This window comes from Chaetodon auriga, chromosome 3 (genome assembly GCF_051107435.1).
Source record: "Chaetodon auriga isolate fChaAug3 chromosome 3, fChaAug3.hap1, whole genome shotgun sequence".
Lineage (NCBI taxonomy): Eukaryota > Metazoa > Chordata > Actinopteri > Chaetodontiformes > Chaetodontidae > Chaetodon > Chaetodon auriga.
The window spans coordinates 20150235-20169305 of record NC_135076.1 but is presented as its reverse complement, the minus strand read 5'-3'; the positions used below and the strand labels follow the sequence as shown (position 1 = coordinate 20169305).

The following is a 19071-nucleotide window of genomic DNA, read 5'->3' as shown; positions in this document are numbered from 1 at the left end:
GCTTTTTCTGTTCCTGTGATGGGATGGACAATGTCCTCCGTGTGTCAAAATTACTGTGAAAGAGAGCTCTTGTAAATTCAGTTTTTGCAGGTTAGTGAAAAGTTTGACATTTTTCTCACTGGATGAAATGTGTGTGATTTTCAACAGGACAAAACGTGGAGAGAATAATGGTCATTAGGCTTTTTCCTTCAGCATTTAGAATCTCGAGGGGGGGGGGGGGGGGGGTGCGAAGAGATGGACACGGCAGACACCTGAAAGGATGAACACAAGTTTGGTTTATTTTTCACACATAGTATTTTCTTGTACAGCACATGGGAAACGCATCAGGAGGGAAGAAGACACGGTGCATTTTAAAAAAAAAAGGTCCTTGGCTTTTTAAAAGAGAAACCAAACATGGGCTTGTAAAACTGAAATAAAAAGGGTTTACAGTGTTGGAACAGAGAAAGCACAGGCAGGAGGGGAGAGACGTTACTGACGGTTAAAGAAGAGTATCAAATACAATGTCCCAAATATTCACGGTATACCATCAAATGCATAGCCATTATACAGCGTCGTTCTGAGTAGTATACAAGCTTGTGTATGAGAATATCATTTAGGTCTGCTTGTGGCTGACAGGCAGAAAGGGAAAGAGGCAGGCAAAGGCATTAAACTGTACAGATGATCTCTGACTCCTCGCTGGTACAGTGGCCACTGCAGAAGTCCCTCATAAGTCTATCCTGCACTAGCGCTGCAGCGAGAAACACGGACAAATCTGGCTAAAAGTTTATACAATTGGAACTAAATTGCATACTGTAATGTAAAATTCATCCTTCTGTAAAACTGTGGCTGCGCCTCCTGAATCACATCAGCTTCGTCCCGTTCGATCAGCAGAAGTGGAGCTTTAGTGCAACAAGCATGCAGTAAAAAGTGGGACCTCTTCGATGGCTAAATCTGTATCGTCATGTCGCAGCCGACGCCTGCTGTACACTGACCACAGACTCAACAGAAACATAGTTTAGTTGCACAATAAGGACTGAAAACAGACTATAGCACATTTACTACCACTGTTGAAAAAAGGGGGAATAAAACAAAAACAGCAAACGTAAGACAGAGGGTCTTTTTTTTTTTTTTTTCTTGACACGGGACTGCTGATGCTGTACGCCCTCTGCCTGTCACCACCACCAAGGATAAAAAATACACTGATTAAAAAACAAAAAAGAAAAGAACAAACGTGTTTTCCCCGGCTGTGTTCCACTTGGTTTTGTATGTCTCCATGTGTGAGTGCGTCCCTTTCTGTTTGCTCCCCCGAAGCCCAAACGCAGTCACAGGCAAACCCCCATACATGAACATATCATTACATAAGACGAGCAATCACTAGTCATAAAAAATACTGAAATAAATGAGTAATAAAAGAAAAGCTTGAAATGTGCCTGTTTAGTCTACATGTTTGTGACGTATGTTCTATAGAAGCAGAGAGCTCTGATATACAGTTTGCCTGCCGGTTTGGAATATGATACAAGGAGGCCTGAAAAGTAAGAACCGGGCTTAAAGGAACAGTTTGAAATTTGGGGAAATGTGCTTCTCTCCTGTTGAGACATAAGCTGGATTTCCATCCGAATGTATCACAGAATTTCAAGAAAATCAAAAGAATTAGCAAATGAATGCTTGTTTTCATCCACTATGCGACTGTTTATGAGACATTATGTTACATGTTTGCTGTCTTTCCATCTCCATTAAGCAAAAAAAAACACCCAAATTTTTTGCGAGGAACTTTTGAGGAAGTGTTTCCATCAACCTTTTCTAATGTGACACTTAAAAATGTGCATCAAAACACTTTGATTGAAACAGCTTTAAAGATGAGAAGGTCGATGCTACTCTCACACCAGCTGTCGGTTAGCATAGCTTAGCATAATGACTGGAAACAAGGAGAAACAGCTAACCAGGCTCTGTCCAAAGGTTGCGAAATCCACCCACCAGCACCTCTTAAATGTGAACCATAACTGAAGTGTAAAAACCAGGAAACCAACAGGAAACCTGATTCAGACCAAGAAATAGTCGAGCACTTAACACTGGTTGTCGTGTGGATTAAACAAAGAAGCTGTCACATGTTAACTGGTGATCCTCAAAGGTGCTTGTAGCTGGATTTTGTTCCCGCTCTCCGTTTTCAGTCTTAAACTAGGTTAGCAGGCTGCTAACAGTAGCTTCATACTTAGCCCACAGAAGAGAGAGCAGTATCAATCATCTGAATCTCTGCAAGAAAACGAATAAGCACGTTTCCCAAAATACCAAACTTTCCCTTTCAGGTGTTAAGCGTCTCAGTTAAAAGCAATCAATAGCTTACCGAACAAGATTGAGCCAGAGCACTTTGAACACTAGCACATCAGCAGGCGGGCGCAGATGGAGATAATGACTCTGATAAAACACATAATCTCATCTGGTTTGCAAATGAAAACAGCAACTAGTTGCATAAAATTTGAAAGGATTCGGATTAGTCGCCGCTTAGTTGGCTGCTGATGATAGCGTAATCGGGTGGTGTTAATTTGCCCTCTTGTCTGCCTTACAGTGAAGTTGGCGTGCTGCTACTTCATCTAGCTGACAGTGCCTTTAATGAGAGTGAGTGCAGCGCCCGGTGTCAGGAGAACAATCCAGAGGAATTAAGGGGGAACAGCTCGGCTGATGTTCTCTGTTTGTGTCTGCCGGCCCTGGGAGAATCCCATTGACTCCGCTGCTCATTAGACGCTGCCTTTGTCAGACCAAAATAAAATAGATATTAAGCAGTGAGACGGGGAGCGCTGCGATGAATGTTTAATTGGGTGCTCTGTGTGTTGTGTGTGTGTGTGTGTGTGTGTTTGTGTCTTCCAACGATTACCTCAAGGGGGTGTATCCGAGTGTGAGTGTGCCTGTGTGTGTATTCTTGCCCGATGATGTGTGTCTTGTGTGTGTGTGTGAGTGTGTGTGTGTGTGTTTGTGAGCAGGTCTATGTTTCATGTTAGTGTATGTGGATATCTGAGGCGGCCCCCTCCATCTCGGAGCGTCATCATTCCCCAGCTCCTGACACCTCTCGCTGGGGAGAGCGAGCTGCGGCGTCAGCCTCATTAAGGCTTCCACTGTCTGGCTAATGAATCGATTGTGTGGTATCAGTGCTCCTGGCTGGCGCTCCCACAGTGCCGCTCCGCGCCTCCTCTGGGGGCCTCCCTTCCACTGAGCTCTTAATCAGGAAACAGCCCTAATTACCCTGCCTCCCTCCTCCTCCTCCTCTTCCTCCCTGTCATTTCTCTTCCTTCTCGCTTTCTCTCCTCCTTCTTGTCTTTCGCTCTTTTGCTTCCCGACTTTATCTTTATGCTCCACCACCCTTTTCCTTTGTCCTTCTTATCTTGCTGCTTCCCTTTCTGCCTCTCTCTCTGCTATCATGCCTCATCCTTGGGCTAAAAGTGGAAGGGGGGAGGAGGGAGGGGGCATTTGGGAGCTTCCACAGTAGCTTATATCACAGCAAAAAGGGGGGAGAGGGGTGATGTATTAGGGATGGGGGTCAGGAGGACTGAGATGGGGGTGCTGCTGTTGCTGAAGTAATGAGGATCAGGAGCAGTTGGCAGGGCAACTGGTTGCTCTTCCTCATCCTCCTTAAAAGAAAAAAAAAAAAACAAAACACCCCAAAATCTCCGCCCTGTCTCTTCCCATCTCGTCCCGGCCCTCAGTACACCACCTCGTACACCGTGGCCTTCTTGTCCCCGGAGCCCGTCACTATGTACTTGTCGTCCGGGGAAACGTCGCAGCTCAGCACAGACGAGGACTCCTTGGACTGCGAGCGGGCGAGAGACACAAACCCAGGAGCGAAAGAGAGAGAGAGAGAGAGAGATGATAGATGGATGAGACAGATGGAGAGACACAAACACAAAGAGAAAGATGTTAGAAAAGATATGACTCATCACTTAATACTCAATCAGACAAGACATATTTGCATTTCAAAACAGTCGGCAATTATTTCCAAACAGACAACTGCACAGCTCCAGGATGCTGACTCATTCGTCTGCTTCCATGTGAGACACGCGGCTCTCTTTCTCTGGAGAGATGAAGCCTCATTAACTGCAGGTTTAAACGTCACTAGCAGCACAAGTCCGACGGTGTGCACGAACTGGCAAAATGCACAATCCTCCCCCCTTCTCTCCTCCGTGTCTGAAAGCCAGACCTGGGCACCTGGCTTCAGATGATCTAAAGCTCCCTCTGCTCCCCCCCTCCTCCTCTCCCTCCCACTGCTCCATCATCATTTATCTTCCTTCCTTTCTTCCCAGGCTCTCTTCCTCCTTCTCCTCCCCCTCCTCCTCCTCCTCTTCCCCCTCCATCCTCTTAGGCTCCTCTTTCACTCTGTCTCCCACTGTTATGTTGACCCCTCCTCCTCTTCAAACTCCTCTCCCCTCTCCTCCCCTCCCCGCTACAGGCACAGCAGGACTGTCAATCATCAAGCCACCAGCGAGAGGCCATTTCACACAGGATCCCTCATACTGTACCAAGATAGCAGGTGGGGCTGGGGGTGTAATGACAAGCCAAAAAATGAGTTTGGAGGAGCCGATCCCTCAATCTGTTGCATTTTCATAAATGTATTAGAATGATTTCATGAAACCAAACCAAGTTAAAACACCAAGAACCATCAGAAAAGCATCAAATTAGCACACCTGTACCTGACCTGTCTATCAATAGGAGAATCTTGACAGATTTAGTGAAGATGCGACCGGATACCAAGAGAAGACAGGCTGTAATCTACGAGCAAAGCATCTTCTTCACCAAATAAGTGACTTAAGAAAACAATATTTACATGATACATTTTGGAAGAAATGATCAAAAAAGCATATTTGGGTTATATCGCACGAGCAAAGGGAAACCCTCTTCGTTCTGCTTTGGTCTAATGTTTTCTGTTAATCTACATACAGCATGTCTTTAGGATTAATTATTAAGACTACAACGATTGTTTTCATCATCATTTTCACATTATTTCTTCATCAACTAATCGGTCTTTGAAATGTCCACTATCACTTTGGACAAAAACAGGCAGAAAATGAAACTGAAGACAATTCAGCACGCTTGGTTGAACAATTCCAATCGATTGATTGATTATCAAAACAGTTGCAGATACCTTCCTGTTGACGGACAACAGGACTGATCCTCCAGCATTTCAAACACCAAGAACCACACAGACAACATCAAATTAGCACAAAATGTCCAGGCAGCTTATGGATGACCTTTTGGAGAGAAATAACCAAAATACCACACAAGCTCATTTGTTATTTGGCCCTTAAACACACAGCAGATGAACAGCTGAAGAAAACCTTGATGAAGAGAAGTCTGGTGGCTTCAGTGAGAGTGATTTAGCAGCTGAATCTCACTCTTAAAAGAAGGTCTTTTTCTCTAAGGTTTCGTTTCTATAATGTCACACAATTTGAATAACAATCTGAGCCTGTCAGTGGTTAAAACAAACACTTCTAGTAGACCTGGAGGGATTACATTACAGCCTAGTGCAATGTTCTCCATCAATACTCGAAAAATGTAAAAAATTGTTGTCCACGTTAGACACAAAAACAGGTGAAAATGAGGTCCACAAACAGGTAACATTTGGCCTTCATGTCTCCTATTTTGTCTGGGACATTGAAATCTTCCAGGACATGATTGACTGGCAGATGCAGTCCAGCTCAAAATGTTACCAGCTAATGGCCGTCTGCAAAATTAACCCAAACTGACATCCCTAAGGCCGATGCAGACAAACAAGTCTGTGTTCCCACTTTACGCAGAAAGCTTAGATATTCTTACACACAGACAGCATCACATGACCATAAACCTGCGTCATACAAGCTGCCTGTCACCAGCAAAGAGAAAACCTTTGCTCTGCTGTGCTCTTGTAATCCATCTCTGGTATTTATACCGTTTATATTTAATTGCATTCTGTAAGCAAGCAAAGACACAGACAGAGGGAGAGAAAGGACCAGTCAAAGGGCAGAAGAGACCGTGAATAAAGAAATGTGAAGGGGAGAGCAAGGAAAAAGGACTAAAAAATATGGAAGGGAAGGTGGAGAGGACAGTGATAAACCAAGAGACAAGGACGGACAAAGAACGTGAGGGTAGACATACAGATAGATTAGGAGAAAAAGATAAAAATGAGTAAGCACAGAGGGGGAGAAAGGACAACAATAAACAGACAGACAAGGAGAGAAAGAGGAAAAATGGGTGTAGAGGCAGGAGAGGAGCAGGGGGGCTTAAAGAATAGCAAGGAGACAGAAACTGGAGAGGACAGTGATAAACAGAGAGGAGGAAGAGGAGAGAGAGAGAGAGAGAGCGAGAGAGAGAGAGAGAGAGAGAGAGAGCGAGAGAGAGAGAGAGAGCAGCTCTGTGTAACGTGGTGACAGGAGGGAGCCGTTTGGCAGGAGAATCGTTTGGCATTTGGATAACAAAGCAGATAGCCAGCATTCTCCTTTCAGTCCACAGGGAGAGACAGGAGCCGCCAACCCTGCTGCCCACTGTAGCTTACAGAAATATGACAGCCACACACACACACGCGCACACACGCACACACAAAACACTCGCCTTAAATGTACATTCATCTCCCCTGGCTAGTTTCATTCACATCCAGATGAACTGGCTCAGCTAAAAATATTGCACCTTTGCATATCGACGGAGCAACTGAACATGACAGAATTACTACATTTGTTGTTGTCTGTGTTTTGTGTGTGCGTGTGCGTGTGTGTGTGTGTGTGTGTGTGTATGTGTGTTTGGCAATCTGCACTCTCTGATAAACCTCCACAAGTCACCACGGATCAACAAACCTGGAATTTAAAAAAATGTTTATCGTTTTCTCCCTCTGAACCCTCTTTTTTGCCTCTAGGGCTCTGTGTGTGTGTGTGTGTGTGTGTGTGTGTGTGGGTGTGTGTGTGTGTGTGTGTGTGTGTGTGTGTCCATGTATGGTAATGGTTATGATGAGGGGAAGTCACCAGGAAATAGATGTGAGTCTATATAATGTCCCCAAAAGTGACGTCAACATGACGTGTGTGCGTATGTGTGTGTGTGAGTGTGTGTTACAGGGACAGGAAGCAGATATAGTTTCAACAAGACTATCCACACCGGCTAACAGATGACTCTGCAGCCCCAAATACAGACAGACATACACACAGAGCATAAACATCCTCAGAGCAGTGCACTTGTCCCTCACCTGGAAAATACTAGCTCCATATGGTGTCCTCCATGCATTCAACAGATTGTCTTTTCCTGTGCTCACGAACCACTTGCCTGAAATAACACAGAGAGACACACAGACAGACACACACACACAGAGGTTGCTACAGGTTAAACAAAAGCAGAGGAGCGATGAAGGCACAATAATACTGCACATTAATAACACAGGGAGGAATGATAAATGTTTGTCAGTGGCTGCAAATATACTAGAAACATTTAGGAACCAATCCAAGTTATTGTGTGTGTGTGTGTGTGTGTGTGTGTGTGTGTGTGTGTGTGTGTGTGTGTGTGTCCATACCGCAGTAGGCGAACTTGAGGGAGAGGACGCAGCTCTCGTGAAGGTGCAGCTGGTACTTGTCAGGTTTGGAGACGTGCAGGACTTCCACGTTACTGCTCTCCATTCCCACAGCCAGCCACTCGCCTGTCGGACAGTAGCCCAGAGAGAAGATCTGGAGACGGAAAAGAAAGGCGTGAAAGGAAGGAGAGAAAGTGAAATGGAGAGAGAAAAACATGGAGGGATCGGAGGGGTGCGGGACAAAAGATAAAGGGACGGGAAGCAAGGGTGCAGAAATGAAAACAAAAACGGGGAATGGGGGAGAAGATGTTAGGAAATGGGGGATGAGGGAGGAAAGAAGATAAGGTTGATGAAAGACAGAGTACAAATGGAGGGAAGCAGGGAGGACAGATGAAGGAATTAAGCAGGAATGAGGGAATGAAGGATATCGAGAGAAAGATGATGAGTGAGAATAGAAAGGAGGAAAGATGGTGGAAATGTAAAAAAAAAGGAAAGAGAGGAACGACAAAATAAAGGTAAATATCGAGTGAATTAATACATTGGAGAAGAAAGAGAGAGAGGGAAAGTGGTAGACGGAGAGAGAGACGCAAGCGGGAGAGAAAGTCATTACACGGTGGATCGAAACTCATCTGACAACAGTGGTCAACTCTATAGCTCTGCTGTGACAGTGAAGAGCGAATGAGAGAGGCAGTGTGTGTACGAAGGCACCTGTGAGGTGAAGTCACGTTGGTGTTTGTCAATGTGTTAACTTGTGAGGTGAACTCTGTGTAGATGCAATGCGATGTGCTGTGATGACCTGGTAATGTACTGCACGTACCTGTAAAGTCAAAAAATCATGTGCACATATGTCTGCTGATGCTTATTTCTTCAAACGCGTGTGTGCGTGTGTGTGTGTGTGTGTGCGTGTGTACCTGCGAGGTGAATTTGTGCTGCTGTGTATACGTTTATGACCACGTGAGACGTGTGTGCACACACCAGTGTGTGAAGTATCTGGTATGAGGTGTCAAACGCCTCACTAGCGCCTACTTAAGACGTCTAAGATCTGACCAGACCTCTGGACACGCGCCAGCAATTTGCACAGACTCACAATGGAGACACGGGCGTAGACGGCTTTGGACCGTTGAACGCACACTACACCTGATTTAGTGCAACATATGCAACACCTACCTGTCCATGTAATCTCATATGCACGCATATGCCACATCAACACACTACACCTCACAGTTTGATAGCTCATCGCTGAGTTAACACGTGCCCCACTTCAAATGAGTACCTACACGCACGCCTAGACACCTTCAGCTCAGGTGCTGAGGTGGCGTTTGCTGCAGCTCGCCAAAGTATACACATATACAAGTACATACGGGTGAATGGTTTGATGCCTCATGTCTGAAAGTGTGTGCGAGTTTCTAAGTGTGTGTGTGCGTGTGTGTGTGTGTGTGTTTTTACCTGCGAGGTGAAGTCGTGCTGCTGGAGCTGGCGTCCCTCCCGGAGGTCCCAGCAGCGCACCGTGTTGTCCAGGCCTCCCGTCCACAGTTTGGTGCCGTCGTTGGAGATGTCGATGCAGCTCGCTCCGTCCGTGTGGCCCTGGAACTGCCTGCAGGGAGGAGACGCATCAAACACTCTACAGGACTCTGCATCCTGTGTGTTTCTCTGCTTTTTTTCTTCTTTCCTTGGAGGTGTCAGACCAGATATATCTGAATCCTTCCCTCCCCGTAGCACCCACCGTCCTCACCCCACCCATACCTGACTCTCCTCTCTCTCCTGTACTCCCCTTTCTTTTTCCTTACCACAGTAATTTCCTCCCCATCTCCCTCAATTCCTCTTTCTCCTACCCTGCCAGAATCTGTTTCATCCCACCCACATCCCCTATGGCTAATTCACCCCCCCCCCCCCCCCACACACACACACACACCACACACACACCACACACACACACACACACACACACACACACACACACACACACACACACACACACACACACACACACACACACACCTGACCATAGGGTTAGTTGAGGAAACCCCAGACTGCAACGATTTTTCCTCCCTCCTTTTTTCTTCTTCCATATTTTATCTCCTTTTCCTCGTCTCTCCTCAAGAAGCTCCTGAAATATTTCCACATCCTCCAGCCTTTCTCTCCCTCACCTTCCTCCCTCTCCCCGCTGTGCTCTCCCCTGGCTACAATCTATTTGTGGAGGTTTTTGTAATGTGCTTTGTCTCCTTCCACTGTCCTCTCCTCCCTCTCTCCTCTTACCTGACCAGAGTCTGGTTGTGAAGGTCCCACACGACGATGTTGCCGTCGCTGCAGCAGGAGAAGCAGACCTTGTTGTCGGGGGAGATGGCCAGAGCGTAGCAGGCGGGGGCAGACGACGTCAGCTCCGCCTTGATGCGAGGGGTGGGCGTGGCCAAATCCCAGATGGACAGCGTGCTGGCCTCCCCGCCAACAATCAAGGTTCGCCCATCAGGGAGGATTTTACAGGAGCGGATGTAATTATCCCTGTTCTGATTGAGAAAAAAAAAGTTAGCTTATGCCTGCTGTGGATCAAGGATAAAAAGAGTTTGCGGGACAGATGGTAACATGATTGGGCACATTCTGGAAACGAACGTGGGCATTTTGATGTCAGTTATCAAAATTGAAGAGGAAAGATGACAGAGGCAATAAACCAGCTCGGTGAATATACTGTGCATACATGTTTGTTTGGATGGCCCGATATGTGAACGTTTGTCAATGTGCCAATTTCTGCTTTTAACACTTGTGTGTGCAACTGTTTCACTTCCTCCCTCATGCCTCACCAGACAGTCCAGCTGGGCCATGGGGCTCTTGCTTCCCGGCTGGCTGATGTCCCACACCTTGACGCAGCCCTTTCCTCCGGTGTAGACGTGGCGCGTCGAGGTGCTGATGGTGACGGCGCACACCACCTCTCCGTGGTTCAGGCTGTGAATCTGACGGGCGTGGCGTGGGATCCCCGGGCCCAGCAGGGCGTCGGGTGGAAAGGGCACCGGCTGCATCTGGCCGTCTGCGCTCACGTGGAAGGAGTAGGCGCTGGAGAGAAGATGGAGGGAAGAGAACAGAGATAATTGAATACATCACAATTGCGGAGCTATAGCTAAAAATAAACCGACTTTCTGCTATTAGGTACTGCAAAGGAAATTGAAGCACTGAAGGAATGGGCCAAAGACAGGACAGACAAGACAGAATCAATCAATCAATGAGCAAGTGAAAGCAGAGGAGCTACAGGTAAATATACATATTGCAACCACGCGCGAGTCTGCGTGCAAGTTGTGAAATCTGACGACACCATAATGGCCTTGGGACTCGAGCCGCATTTGCCGAATTCTGGCAATTACTTGTCCCACTGAAGCTGTGAGTGGGAATGCATAATGGCAGATTGTGTTACGGGGCAGAGTCAGTGTGGCATTGCTAATGGCCGATCAATACTGTAGCAGTTGGAAGCCAAGGTGTTTTATGATTTCAAATTAGCGCCACAAGAATGAATTGCTACTCTGCAACAAATGACAAAAACAACAAATCTCCTCCGTCAGCAGAGCCAAACGGACGGAGCGCGAGTGTGCTGGAGAAGGTGGACACTTGAAATCTACAGTATTCAGGGCTTGCAGGTGTTAGACAGGGTTAATGTGCAGCCCTGAGTATGAAGACAGACACAAAGTGAGCAGCTTAGAGGAAGCATTACTCGTCTGTATCTATTTCCTTAGCCTGACATGATTATCGTGCTCAGCTTTCACATATTTCGTTTTTCCATTTCTATTAATAGGAAAGAAAATTAAATGTTTAACTGCACTGTTTAACTGGGGAGTATACAGCAAGTATCCGCGCTATGTACGCACTAATGGTAGTAAAAGGCTTTAAGTATGTGTCTACAAAAGATAACCTCCAATTTTCATTCCAAAATTTAATATCCACAGAGCGACTTTTACAAAATGACAAAGCATCAGATGTATTGAGATTCTCTACTCTGCGTGTATGTTCATGTGTTACAGAAATGCAAACTCACGGCTTGCCACCAGAGGAACCAGGCAGAGAAGAGGACAGACCTGGGGCCCTCAGGTGAGACCGAGAGTCATAGGCCACCTGGTGGGGACACAACAGCAGACAAACAATTAACAGCTTGACAAGGACTAACTTGAAAAATGCACCAACTGATTTCTGGACAACATTCATTAAAACGTGTGGCAAGTACAGACAACATGTGTGCAAATGGATCTATTTTTTAATAGATAAAGGTACAATTTAACAGTTGTAAGAAAACAAAGGCTTCTTACAACAGAAAATAGCAAAAAGTCTGCACTCTGAAAACTGTGTGAAGTGTTTGAGCGTGCTGACAGTAATATGTGATGTTGTGAGCATACTGCCGCTCCCCAGACTGATGACAGGGTGGTGAACAGGGCACCGCGGTGAACATCCTGCCTTAAGCCGGAGTTAGGCTGAAGTCTTGTGGGAGCTATGTGACGAGGCTACATACCAGTGGCTACATTACACGACGGTCCCGCGACAGCTGACTCGCACATCGACCAAAATGTAACTACACGTCGAAGCTATGTGGCCACAGGAGACTGTAAAAACTGAGATTGGCCTGTTTGGGCTGCTTTGTGTTTACATATGTTTCTGATGCTGGACAGAACATAATGAATGTACAGCAAAACCTGATAACACAGAGCACATTCATCTAATTTTTAACAGTGCTATGACAGTCAGGGGGTTAGATCAGATGCTGAACTATAAATCAAACCTTGACACAGAAGAATAATTTGGCCTTTGCTCACCATGGGGCTTCGGGAGTAGGCGTTGGCTGCTGCGCTGATTTGTGGGGAGAGAGTCAGAGCGCCACCGAAACCTCCTGGGCTGGCCAGCTCCCCATTCAGTCCTGCGTGGGACACCACGCCAAAATGAGCCGGGTATGAACCGGGGGGCACAGACATGGGACTGCGGAGAGCTGGGGAGGGAGGGAGAAGAGGAAGGAGGGGTTGAAGGATGGAAATAAAGAAGGGGAACAATACATAGCACACAAGCACAGTCACAGAGGGGCTGAGCAGAATGGAAATCCTTTTCCTTTATTAGACTTTATTAGTTTATGTTCCGCCAAAGTTTCAGACCAGGGATGTGTTAAGTATGACATAAGTCTTCACTGACGGCCACAGAGGAGCAGACAGCACTTAAGAGCCTTGCTCAAGAACACAGTGGTAATCGCTGAAGTCAGGGAGATCTCAGTGTTGTCTTATGGTTTTGAAATGTCAGTCCGATAAGCATTTGTTTTGTTTTACTGGGATCAAATTAAGAGATTTGGCACAAATTACAAGGCAACAGTCATTGCATAAACAAATGAGGAAATGGAAAAAAACGGAGGGGGCAAGAGGGCATGAAGGGCGGAGGTAGACTGGGCGCAAATCCCATCCAGCTCGTGACAGTCTGATTCAAGGAGCGACGGTCTTTGGTCTAACTGGTTCGGTTTGTTTTTAAACATATTTTATCTCTAGTCAAGCAAGTCAAACTTTTACTTTCTCAAAACCACTTTTTCATTTCAGTCTCACCCAGGGGGTCCGCACTGGATGCTGCTTTGCTGACCAGACGAAGGCAGGAGGTGCTGGGACCAGGGGCTCCTGGGGCTCCTGGGGTAAGGGCCTCACGGTGGGACGGGGATGGGGTGCCAGACTTGGACAATGGAGACTGGGACTTATCCATCTGTAGAGACATCAGACAAGAAATGTAACAAATAAAACAAATAGCTGATCCGTCATGGACCTACAATGCCGATCATGCTTCAGCCCTCCTTTATTACACTAACCTCAAGAATGACTTTTCAACTAATCTCAATGAAAAGAGAAGAATTGGCCTCGGTTGTACTGGCACAGCTATTGTAACTGTACTAGATATCCATGTAGCTTCTCAATAGAGTTTAATAGGACAAGGATTAGTTACTGTACAATAGTTATGGGTTGTACGAGTTTTAAGTGCTTTTATTCCCAAAGCAAAACACCATAAATGATGGCATAACATGTAACAGGAATGGACAACCTAAGGGTATTAAGTGAAAAAGAATATCATTTTATTACAAAAAAAAAAAAGCTGAATATCTTCAGTCTCATTAAACATGTTGAAAATTACAGTAATATATTAACATAAAGCAGACAGAACCCTCCCAGTCAGCAGAGTGCAGCAACTCTGAGAATCTGTCTGTCTCACCTGTGCAGGGTCCTTGGCTTTCCCTGGGGTGGGGCTGCGGGGGTTTGGGGTAGAGGGCGCCTCTCCGGTACTTGAGGAGCCCGGGAGCTCTTTCCTTAGGGTAGGAGCCCGGTCTAACCCATTCCCGTGGGGGGAGTGAGGGGGGCTGCCTGCAGGAGAGTTAGGCTCCTGCATGACAAAGAGAGATGAAAAACATTATCTGTAGTGTAACCTGGTGCTTATTTCTATCTTCACAGTTTCAGAGGGCCACACAGCGTGTCAACCATTTTGATGTTCAGTCTTGCCCCCAAGTCCATTTTACAGCATTTCATCACTGTGACATTTCCTCTTTAAAGACCTTAAGGTAGCATTCTGCTACTCTTTGATGAGAAGCAGTTCTACTACAGTGTTTTTGCACAGCGCTTCCTATACTTTACCACCTACAGAAATAAGTATATGTGTGTACGTAGTACCGTTGATATAAACACTGGCCCTGCTTGAATGTGATATCATCCAGCAGGGCACTGTGTCAGCCAATCAAATGTGTGCAACCACACGTTCCTGGTAGATTTCTTTTTTTACGCAAGCGCTGCTGCCTCACAGTCGATGCAAAGAAAGGTGAAATGATTGGCACCATGATAACTTTCCTCTGTATAATCCTTCCCGGTAATATTATAAACTGCTGTGCAGTGTTTCTGACTGATAAAGCTTCAAAGTTACCGCTCTATTACTCCACCGGGAATTCCTGGATCATATTTCGTTGTTTCACCAGAAACAACGTGCTCCCACTAACGCAGCCCTTTGCATTTTTTATGCAAAGCTGTTTCAGTCTGAACACCCCCTTATTGTCTTTCTCTTTAGAATATTTTGCTGTATTGTGTTTTTAGTCACCATGGGTACCATCCCTGTTCATAATAGCTGGCCTCTTCGTGCTTTACTTTGTCTTTCATCTTATATGTAAGACAACAAAAGCTGCTGTGTCTCCTGCAAAACACAAGCACATCTCTTCTCTGAGCCAGCAGTTGGTTAAAGAACCTCAAAACACATTACTTTAAGCAAAATACTGCAGATTCTCACATAATGGGTTCAACATGCCCTTTAGTGTCACAGTCTGCATTGTGATTTGTAAAGCAGCTCAGAGCTCAGGAACATTACATGAAACAGTGCAGATTGTCACCGTTGCCGGTACAGTAGTGTGTGGACTTGGAGATAATGTTGCTGTTACAGCTGCTTTCATCACTGGAGCCACTGTTGAGGCAACGCTGCCTCCCCCAGAACAGAGTGCTGGAGTAAGCACTTCTCACTGGGTCACAGTGATCAGCACAGACATTTTAGCGCGTATGCACACACAAGCACGCACGCACACAGACATTTACATGGTGTGTACACACTCAAGAGCAAATAGAGTTGCACACATACGCACAGGCTCGCACGTATGTTCAAACACATGCATGTACATTCTCTCAAAGAGACACGCACACACGCACACACGCACACAATTCACCAGAGAATTTCCCTCCCTTTTTCTGCCATTACCCACATTTGTCACATTTTTTTTCCTGTCTGCTTTTGTACCAATTTCCAAATCACACAAGAGACCGGTCCCACTTTTGTGTGCAATATCAAAATACATAGAGCTTAGATAAAACATATTTTGGTACACTGCGTGAAGTATTTAAAGAACTAAAATATTCCAGGGGCATAAACGGCTTTGCATATATTACATGAACCAGACTGCAGTTATCTAATGAGAGAAGGGAGGAGAAAATGGGGGAGGTGGAGGAGGGTGTGAGGAGAGGGAAGGAAGGAGTGAAAAGAATAGAGACAGTGGAAAGAGGGAAGAACAGACGCTTCAAAAGGTTGGAGGGAGAACAGTAACATACACAGAAGAGATAGATGAGAAGAGAAAGGTAGACCAAGTATTTGCGAACGTGTGTGTGTGTGTGTGTGTGTGTGTGTGTGTGTGTGTGTGTGGATAGACACAGTTCACAACACAAGCAGCGGCAGCTGATAATGAGCTTACATAGGAGCTCTTCCTATTTACAAGGAAACTGCAGCGGAAAGCTGAACTAGCTACATACCTGCTGAGTCGTTCCGCATTTCACAGATCCAAACGCAATACACACACAAGGCAAGGTTACTATCTGGGATTGGCATTAAAACAAGCATTCCTGCATGCAAAACAAAAAACTAAAAGACAGAGCCGTGTGTTTGTGTTCATTAGTGGAGAGCTGAAGCGATTTCTTGGTTTGTTGATCATCAGAAAATGACACTATTCTGCAGGTACTTTGATAATCGATTCATTTCAGATGTTTTTCAAGTAAAATGCCAAAATTGAGAATTTCCAGCTTCAAATGTAGATAATGTGCTGCTTCTCCTTGTCTTCAAAATGGGCTCTGGATGTTTTTTTGTCCAATAAAACAACTATTTTCTGACATTTACAGACCAAAGGATTCATCTATTGATCTGAAAAATAATTGGTAGATTATTCAATAATGGGAGTAATTATTAGCTTCAGCCCTGTTGGTGTGTGACATTTGGAGCGTATGAACTAAAATAACAGTCACTGCCTGCAAACGAACTAAAACAAATAATCAGAAATCAAATTATGATATTAAGTCTATTAAGTCTTTTAGTACAGACTATGCTTATTCTTCAGGCAATTACCGAAACGTGTCACTGTGGCTCTAAAACACAGTGAACATGAATAGTCAGGGTTACACTCCTTTTCCTCATCCAAGACTGTCGAAATACTCTAATTTATCCTCCAACTAAATGAGGCAAAAATAAAACTGAACAACTCTAAAAAAGAAAGAAAGAAATGAACACAACAGAGAAAATCTTGCTCAAAAAATATCAAAACAAAACAATGAATTTTTCAGGTAAAATCAAAATACAGTGAATTACAAACTGACCTCCCACACACACGGACACACACACAGGCACACACACACACACACGCACACAACCAGATAAGTGTGTTAAATTGACCTATCGACAGCCAGACAGACAGGGTTACACAGAGGACAGAGGGTGGTTCCAAGCTGTGACAAGTACATCTATAGTTATTCCCGCGAGCGACACTGGTTTCCCGACGTTGGATTCATGCCTTATTCATGTGTGGGCTGCCACACAGTGTCAGAAAGCTTCTGCTGGATAAAGAAAGCTTGTAACTTGTGGCTTTGTGAGGAAATCAAAGATATTTTCTGGAACAGGGATGTACAGCGCTTGCACAAGGACGTAGCTGTGAGGAGGATGCGGGAGAAAAAGTGAAGCCTGAGTTCTTTGAGTGAGTCAAACCTTTTCCATTGTGGAAATGGAAAACTGAGCAAACATTGGTGGTGAAGGTGGAATATTAATTTAAAGAGGTCAGAAGAAACTATTAACCACAAGTATTTTGCGATGGGGAAATTTCTTTCTGTGAGAAGTGTTGGCTGCGTTTTACTTTAAACTAGGTAACGATTAGTCGACTAATCAATTAAACGTCGCTTCCCTTGCTAGTCACCCTGGTTCTCTGATGTCCACCTTCTCTCTCACTCCTGCCCCCGAGTCGATGAGTTGAGGGTTTATTTTCACCAATCCAGAGTTGACAGTGATTGTTGGAACAGTGGCAAGACCAACCAAGAAGGTTTTGATGAGTTTTATGTCGCATTAGAATGACAGTGTGTTTTACTATGATAAAATTACTGTTTCTGTAAATGGAGTCTGGTGGCTTTGGCGAGAGCGATATTGCAGCTGTCTCGGCTTTTACAACAAGGATGTCCCCCTTTAACAAAAAGGGATCCTTTTCACAACACTTAGAATGACAACCTTAACCTGTCAGTAGCAAAAACAAACGCTTTTAGTGGACGTACACTGACTATGCGCAAACGCCCTGAGGGATTACATTGGCACCCATTTTTGCGGCAGCAGACCACAGCACTCTCATTCAATAATGGACCAATTTAAAAAACTGGTGTCCCAATTAGTCACTTAGATACAAAAACATGGGAAAATAGGGTCTATAAACACAGATAACATTTTCTCCCATTAGTCCAGGACATTGAAATCTTCCAGGACACGAATGACCAGTGCCACAAATTTCAGCTGCATTTAAAATTTGGCTATTGAAAAACGTGGTTAACGGTTTAATATGGGTCTTGTAATAAACACAATATTTTTTCAGACTTTTAATTTAACAGAATTAATATATTGACTGTTTTCTGAAACCTTTCTTACTTTTATAATAGTCAACTAGGCTAAGTTTGAATTAGTCATTAAGAGCATCCCTACTTTAAACCTGCAGTAACTGAGTATTTGGCTTCTTGGGCAGAGTGTCAACAGAACAGCGACATTTCATCACCTTTGAAACTGATGTGGCACACATTGAACAGATACTAAGCAACACTAGAGTTCAATTTAAGTCCAATATTTATTGTCCTTTTAGTTCTGCTTTGGTCTCCTGTGGAAAATATCTGGCTCTTTAGCTGCTAAATGATGCACCAAACTCACCAGCTAGTTGCTAACTCTGTCTGCCATTAGGTGCTGAGCAAGTACTGTGCGGTGGGTTTGTAAGATTTTTTTATTTTTTCATTTTTTTTTTTTTTACTGAAAACTTCTGCTTCTGGCAGCTGAACATGAGGTTGATGAGGGCAGCGAGAGAGAACCAAAGCAGTAAAGGTGTGGGATGTAAAAACACAAAGGAATGAGCTGAAAGTCTGTAGAGCTGAGGGGAAGAGCAGAGTCAGGAGATAATTCTCTGTGGGCTCATCACTGCAAGCCAGCAATTTCACAGTGATCCATTTTCAATATGAAAAATATTGATTATAGCCACTTTCAGTGTGAGGATGGCAAAAATCTTTTAAATACGGATCGGCCGCTTACCTCATTGGAGACGTCCACCACGAGATTGTCTTCACTCTTGTCTCCATCACTGTCCTGAGGAGCAAAGATAAGACGGCTGTTTTATTGGCTGGACTCTCTCTCCATCGCCCACAAAGACACACACTGTACTGTACGTGTATATGTACAGAACTTTAATAATAAAGATGGAAACACACACAAGTCCTCCCACGGATCGATATATCAATATCTCTGGCTGCTCTTTGCTTCCTTTGACTGGTTGTCCACCATGCAACATTTAACACAGAGATACTATATATTCTCACCCAACTTCTCCTTCACACAAATAACATTTCCATCTCTCTCATTCACACACACAGACACACAGACACACACAGACACACAGACACACAGACACACACACACACACACACACACACACACACACACACACACACACACACACACTGTTGCTCTTTCTCCATCCTTAGCACATTTTCACTCTTGGTCTAGCCATCTCTCTCTATTTCTCTCTCTACCCTTCTGGGGTGAGAACGATGGCACTTAGTCACCATAGCAAC

At 44.9% G+C, this 19071-nt stretch overlaps 1 protein-coding gene across 2 annotated transcripts in view; it reads right to left on the bottom strand.

The window, feature by feature from the left end:
- Positions 1-252: 252 nt before the first annotated feature.
- Positions 253-19071, bottom strand: part of tle2b (TLE family member 2, transcriptional corepressor b) — an 80903-nt gene continuing 62084 nt past the window's right edge. For both annotated transcript variants that reach the window (XM_076726053.1, XM_076726054.1), the window contains exons 10-20: positions 18533-18586; positions 13691-13858; positions 13039-13189; positions 12274-12443; positions 11505-11581; positions 10285-10534; positions 9746-9993; positions 8936-9083; positions 7493-7643; positions 7172-7248; positions 253-3778 (exon numbers count right to left, since the gene is read on the bottom strand). In XM_076726053.1, the coding sequence (XP_076582168.1) occupies positions 3671-3778; positions 7172-7248; positions 7493-7643; positions 8936-9083; positions 9746-9993; positions 10285-10534; positions 11505-11581; positions 12274-12443; positions 13039-13189; positions 13691-13858; positions 18533-18586 (1602 nt within the window). In that variant the 3' untranslated portion in view covers positions 253-3670. The remainder of the gene's footprint in view (positions 3779-7171; positions 7249-7492; positions 7644-8935; positions 9084-9745; positions 9994-10284; positions 10535-11504; positions 11582-12273; positions 12444-13038; positions 13190-13690; positions 13859-18532; positions 18587-19071) is intronic.